We start from the raw sequence: 6,164 nt of genomic DNA, 5'->3' as shown, positions 1-6,164 counted from the left end.
AGTCCCACTTTACAGGGACACGCATTGCAAAATCGTCGTTAACAGACAGACCACGACAACAGCATCCCTAAAACAACAGCGCTGTATATGCTTAAAGCATTAAGTAAAAACATTGCATTTTTTAAAAAACTGTAAGAAAAAGGGCACAAACTTCCAGATGCCTTCACGTTGTGGGCCGTGCAGGGGGTCTCCCCACTTGGCCTGTAGTGCTTTGGGGACCTGTGGGGCACAGGGGGTGGGTGCCGACCCCACCATGCCAATGGGGCTGAAATGTAACAGACTGAAACGTAACAGGCCGTGTGCTTGGGGGAGCGCTAAGGAGCTGCCATGTGCCCAGCTAGCTCACGCCCCTCCGCCAGCTGTGGCTGGTGACGCCTATGCGGTGGCCTGCCCACAGGAGGCTCAAGAGCAGAAGAGGGGTGCTTCAGCCCTCCTGGGGAGGCGCAGGGGACACTGGCCAAGGCTCTGCATCTCCACTCCCAGGTGCCGGGTGCCCTGGAGGGGTATCTAGCCTCCTCCCCGCTCCTAGGATCCTAGTCGTGGTGCATGGGCAGCTCCTCCCCACAGGCCTGGTCAGAATAGGGGGGCGGCGGGGGCTGCTCCTCCCCCAGCATGTAGGCTGGGTGGCAACGGCTGCGCTTGGCCTCTTTGATGTACAGCTCCAGGAGGACCTTGGTGGGCTGCTTGTCCACCCTCTCCTTGGGCACGCCGTGGCTCAGGAGCCAGCCCATGAGGTCCTTGCGCGTCGGATTGGGCCCCAGCATGAGCTTGGCACGGCCTGGCTGGCTGTGGCGCCAGAGCAGGCCGACGTCGGCAATGGTCTGGATCTCTATCACCGCCTCCAGCACTGTCATGCCTTTGACCAGCAGGCTGACCAGCGACAGCCGCAGCTCGGAGGGCGCAGCTGTCAGCAGGCGCCGCTGCAGGCCCTGTGTGAAGGGCATGTCCTCTGGTGCCGGCAAGGGTGCCTGCTCCGGCACGGGAGGTGAGGCCGGCTCGCGATAGATCCACTCGAGCATGCCCAGCTCGCGCACCAGCCGGATGCCCTCCTCCATGGTGGTCCAGGGCCGGAAAGGCAGCTCAGTGGCCTCGAAGTGCACGAAAGACTCCCAGCGCTGACGCCAGGCCAGCAGCAGCCAGCTGAGCAGCGTCTTGCAGCCGCCCCGCAGGCCCTTGCAGTGGTAGTTGAAGATGGCGTCGCCTGTCAGGTCGCCCAGCAGCGCCAGCTCCCCAGAATTCAGGGCCAGGGCCGAGCCCCCCTGGTCATACACCCGCAGGATCCAGCTGATCATGAGCTCATTGGGGTTCTGCTTGAAGCGCCGCGAGATGGCCAGGAGCTCGGTGTACGTGTAGTAGCGGTCGCCCCGCCCCATCGGGTTGAGCGCCAGGGCTCTCTCGGCCATGGTGATGGCTGCCCTGGCAGGGAACAGGAGGAAGGCTGAGGGGTGCTGCCTCAGCAGCTACAGGGAAGGACACAGAGGCAGCAGGTGGGGGAGACAGCTACACGACCCCAGCACCTCCCCAGTAGGGGCCCCTCAGACCCCCGGGTGTCAAAGGTCCCGGGGGGCACCGTGTCCTCATGGGAGATCAGAGCCCAGTGCTGGACATCATGGGGGCCCCAAGTACGTCCCTTTTAGGACCGCTGACACAGGATGTCTCACTGCAAACCCCCCAGCTCCTCCTTTATCCCCCCCACCCCCTCACTCCACAGGGCTACTGTAAAGGCTCAGCCTGTACTCAGCACCTGCCTTTCCATGATTACCGTAACCCACACGTTCTGTAACTATAAATGGGGCACCTCTTCTCTTCTTACCGAGGGATGGGGCTGTTGACACGTGGAGGCTCCACCTGCAGACAGGGAGGAGGGGAAGGGAAGGTTGGTGGGGTGCAGGGCAACCACAGCGCCGCCATCCCTCCCTCCACAGAGCCAGGGCCCCTCAGACCCCCGGGTGTCAAAGGTCCCGGGGGGCACCGTGTCCTCAGGGAGATCAGAGCCCAGTGCTGGACATCATGGGGGCCCTGGCAGCCTTGCGCACCTTCCCCAGGACCCAGAATCACTGGCCTGCAGTCCTAAGGGAGGTGACCCAGACAAGAACCGAAACTCCAGGCAGGAGAAACAAGCACTACGTGGCCCCTGGGCTGCCAAGAGGCAAGCTCCCACTGCCTGCCTTCTGCCAACACCCCCCTCCCCGCCAGCTCCCCACGGCCACCCCTCAGCGCTTGTCCCTTCTTGTATGAGCTGCAGCAACTGACCTAAGCCTCCACACCGGAAATTGGGAAGATTCACCAGGCAGACAGGCTGTTAGCAGGATCCAAGGTGAAGAAGGGCCCCCTACTTCCGTTCAGCTCCAAGGCACAGCCCTGCACCTGCTCTGCAGGTGCCCCAGGCCCTCTCCACCCCTGCAACTCTCCAAAGCCTCCAGCTCTGCCCGAGCTCTGGAGTCCAACTGCCGGGGCACGAGTCCTGTCACTACTCCTTGTTCTGTCATCCGGCTGCACCAGAACCTTCTGTGAACTAGGGAAAGGTCATACACCTGTCCTCGGACCGGGGGAGGGTTTGGCATGTTAATCCTCCCAGTACTTAGATGTGACGAGCATTCCCTAGCTGAGCTACTATGTAATAAGCAGAAACCCTTAAATCGAACTATTTAAATTTAAATAAAATTTAAGAATCCAGTTCCATTGCCCTTGCCACATTTCAAGTACTTGAGAGCCACACATGGCCAGTGGCTACCAGACTGGACAATGCAGAAGGGACCGTTTCCATCTTGGCAGTTCTGTTGGACCAGGCCGCCTTAGAAATCAATAGATGTTCTGTGGCCCTTAGGTCTTCCACAGCCTGCCATCAACTTTCTGCCCTCTTCTCACCACCCTCACAGCCCTGCCCACCAGGCACCTTCCCTCTCAGATGAACAGGAACGTCCAGAACCCTGCAGAGGACGCCCTGGGCAAAGAGCATCAGCCCCTCAGAAAGCCTCAGGTGACCCGAAATCTCACTCCCCCTCTACGGAAAGCAGCTTCTCCCAAAAGGGCTTCTCAGCAAGAGCGGAAACCACCGAGAATCCCAGAGAACACACTTTCCGTCCCATTTTACGCAGCCACTGTTCTGTTTCTGACATCCAGGGAACAGAGAAAAACCCTCCTAGAGGTGGACATGTATCCAGGCCCATTTTCTGATTTAGGTTTTTGAAACACTTGTGAAACCTTCTCCAGATATAATGTGTTATTTTTAACAAGGGCTATTGTGTCAATGAATGGTAGCTTTCATAACTGTATCAGTTTATATGCACATGATTCATGGGACGCTGTCTCAGCTTTGCTGAGACAGTGAATGTATCCAGTCTACAAAATCTGCAGTGAGTGACAATGCTGCCAGCCACTCTCTTTTCTTCCGAGTTTGAAAATTAGACTTCTGATTAGTCCTTTCCTCTGAAACCCAAATTGACGTCGATGTCTTCCTTTCACAGCCTGTGTATTCCATTTTAGTCAACCCTTCCTTCCCTTTGAAGGCAGGAAACATCACGCCCCCCACCCAACTGTGCAGAGGACTCCTACTCACTTGCTCCTGATGTGTTGTGCCTGCTCTAGACACAAAAACAGGCTCAGGAGTGCAACCACCAGACTGACGCCTCCAAGCCCACAAACAGCAGAGCTGGGATTTATATCTAAACCCCAAGCACACCGTCGGCATATAAATAAGGTCCCAGGGATATGTGATGCGACGTCACTCAAAACGTGGGTGTGAGATTCTAGACTTGGGTGGGTCAGCGAGTGGGAGAAAAGGTTCTTACCAAGATGGGGTGGTAGTGGGTGGCCCCTTGGCTTGAAGAGACACCTGTAACACAGGAAGGACTTGGTGAGGGTGGGCGAAGAAACAGTCTGGGGGTCCAGAGAACATCAAACCAGGACCCCTCAGGCCCCCAAGTATCACAAGGTCCTGGGAAGCACTGCATTCTCAGGGTTGATTGGAGCCCAGTGCTGGACACCATAGGAGCCCCAGTCCCTCTGCAAGCAGGTCCCAAGGCCACTCACCCTCAGGGACAGAGGCCAAGCTAACAGCACTTAGAGACTGGAAAACATTAGGGTGACAGTAGCATTGTCATTAAGAAGAAAATGTTATTTTAGGAACATAAACAGTAACTATTTTGGCTCAAATAAATTTACTTTCAAAACACTAAACGCAAAGACAGCAAGCAAGGTGAAATGCTACAACTATTAAGCTTATGTCTATTTCCTGTATGTTTGAAGATTTCAGTAATAAAAAGTAAAAAGGGGCATGAAGAAAATACATGGGGCAATGATGAAAGAGAACGTGTCAATTATGAATGGATGTGGAAAAAATCCTTCCCCTTTGACATGGCAACAGTGAGGACGAAGTCAATGGTTTTGCAGGTGGTTGCCTGAAGGAATTCAACTAGAGGTGATTCTAGATGGGTCGTAGTGGGGAGACGGGAAATAAGCTCAATGCCTACAGGCGGGGCTCCTTTACAGGGGAGTAGCACTGCTCAGCAGCCAGGCAACCGAAGTCCTAGGAGACTTGAAGCACCGATTAACCCAGAAGTAACGTTTAACGTAACTGATATTTGGAGTGACGGTGTCAAAAATGACTCCTGAAGGGCAGCCGATGGCTCAGTTGGTTGGAGCTCGAGCTCTGAACAAGGTTGCCAGTTTGATTCCCACATGGGCCAGTGAGCTACACCCTCCACAACTAGATTGAAGACAATGAGCTGCCGCTGAGCTCCCGGTGGGGTGGCTGGATGGCTCAGTTGGTTAGAGCGTGAGCTCTTAACAACAAGGTTGCAGGTTCAATTCCCGCATGGGATGGTGGGCTGCGCCCCCTGCAACTAAAGATTGAAAAAAAACGGTGACTGGACGTGGAGCTGAGCTGCGCTCTCCACAACTACACTGAAGGACAACGACTTGGAGCGGATGGGCCCTGGAGAAACACAGTTCTCCAATATTCCCCAATAAAACAAAACAAACAAAAAAAATGATTCCTGAAGGTGAACAAAGTCCCACGTTTACTTTCTCCTAAGACCATTCCTATCTGCTTCTCAGAAACAACCCAGTAATTCACTTGAGACCCCACTCCTACTTATTCCTTGGTGACTCCTGAGACCTTGTCGCTACCTCCCCCAGAGTCTGTGCTCTAGGTTGCAAAAAATGCCAGCCGCCTAGAATTGAAGAAACAAGAGCGATGTCCTAAGGAAAGCATGTGTAGCTAGCTTCTGGTGGAAAATCTCTGAAAAAAATGTCACACGCGCCCTCCCCACCCCGCCCACCAAGAAAGATGGACAAAATGGCGGAGGTCTGCGACGTAGGCAGCAGAAATGGCGCAGCCTGTGCAGACAAAGAAGGGCTAGGACAGCCCCAGCGGCCCCCGTTCGCTCCAGCGGCAGGAGCCCTCCCAACCCTGAGGACTCCCAAAGAGCCAACACCCTCTGCAGCCGCCAGCCCGGCCTAGCGGGAAACCCCCAGGCTCGCCTCCTCCGAGCGGGCGCCGGGCCTTTACAAAGGCCGTGACCCCATCCACGCGACAACGTGGCCGCTGCCATATCCCCCGGCACCTCATCACACGCGCGGCCCACATCTCAAAGCCCCATCACACAGACAGAAAGAAGCCAAACGGCTGAGAAGAACTCACCACACCCTCACTCCCTCCAAAGCTTGCGCGGGTTGCCTCGCGTCCTATTTTATACCGCGCGCCGCTCGCAAGGCCCGCCCTCCGCCAGTCCGGGCTCCGCCCCGAGACATCTATTATACGCGCCAATTCTGGAAACCCAGCTTTGGCGCTTGGGAAAGGGAATAATGCCTGGTCCCATTAAATCTTCCTGAACAGGCAAAGAGACATTGTCCCTGAGGGAGGAGAAAAGGAAGCAAGGAAATACAGTGTCCGTTGTCCTATCATGCGCGTCAGGCAATTCTGTGGATGGCCCCAAAGGCGGGCAGTGAAGGGGAAGGACCCCGAGTGGGGGCGTGGCCAGAAAGGGAAGCAACCGGAATTGCCAGCGCGGCAGCCGCTGGAGCTGTGGCTGAAGGGGCGGGGCCGACCCAGACGAAGTCCCAGCTGCAGAGTGAGAGGCGGGGCCAGAGCTGACATTGACAGGCGGTGTTCTAGGAAAGCGCCCGCGCGGCGCAGAATTGGAGGCCGAACCTCCGCGGTG

The 6,164-nt window shown here is 56.1% G+C and overlaps 1 protein-coding gene and 3 non-coding genes across 11 annotated transcripts; all 4 read right to left on the bottom strand.

The window, feature by feature from the left end:
* Positions 1-64: 64 nt before the first annotated feature.
* LOC109452604 (Friend virus susceptibility protein 1) lies at positions 65-5,719 on the bottom strand. 8 transcript variants are annotated; one of them, XM_074315570.1, is made up of 5 exons: positions 5,645-5,664; positions 4,578-4,844; positions 3,792-3,835; positions 1,814-1,848; positions 65-1,411 (listed from the first exon to the last, which is right to left on the bottom strand). In XM_074315570.1, exons 2-5 carry the CDS (start codon positions 4,680-4,682, stop codon positions 534-536), a joined length of 1,062 nt encoding a protein of 353 aa, XP_074171671.1. In that variant the 5' UTR covers positions 4,683-4,844; positions 5,645-5,664; the 3' UTR covers positions 65-533. The 8 variants fall into 8 exon arrangements, with proteins under 8 accessions (XP_074171671.1, XP_019597238.1, XP_019597242.1 ...); XM_019741679.3 differs by lacking the exon at positions 4,578-4,844 and having other exon boundaries at positions 65-1,416; positions 5,645-5,719; XM_019741683.3 differs by lacking the exon at positions 4,578-4,844 and having other exon boundaries at positions 5,645-5,718.
* LOC141567785 (small nucleolar RNA SNORD88) lies at positions 1,529-1,619 on the bottom strand. The gene has a single exon (XR_012490614.1). It is a non-coding gene; the product is annotated as a small nucleolar RNA SNORD88 (small nucleolar RNA).
* On the bottom strand, positions 1,931-2,020 carry LOC141567732 (small nucleolar RNA SNORD88). The gene has a single exon (XR_012490568.1). It is a non-coding gene; the product is annotated as a small nucleolar RNA SNORD88 (small nucleolar RNA).
* Positions 3,906-3,997, bottom strand: LOC141567733 (small nucleolar RNA SNORD88). Its single transcript, XR_012490569.1, has one exon. It is a non-coding gene; the product is annotated as a small nucleolar RNA SNORD88 (small nucleolar RNA).
* Positions 5,720-6,164: the final 445 nt, after the last annotated feature.

Source organism: Rhinolophus sinicus, chromosome 8 (assembly GCF_057876585.1).
Source record: "Rhinolophus sinicus isolate RSI-liver-muscle chromosome 8, RSI-T2T, whole genome shotgun sequence".
NCBI classification, from domain to species: Eukaryota; Metazoa; Chordata; class Mammalia; order Chiroptera; family Rhinolophidae; genus Rhinolophus; species Rhinolophus sinicus.
This window is presented reverse-complemented; position numbering and strand designations above follow the sequence as displayed.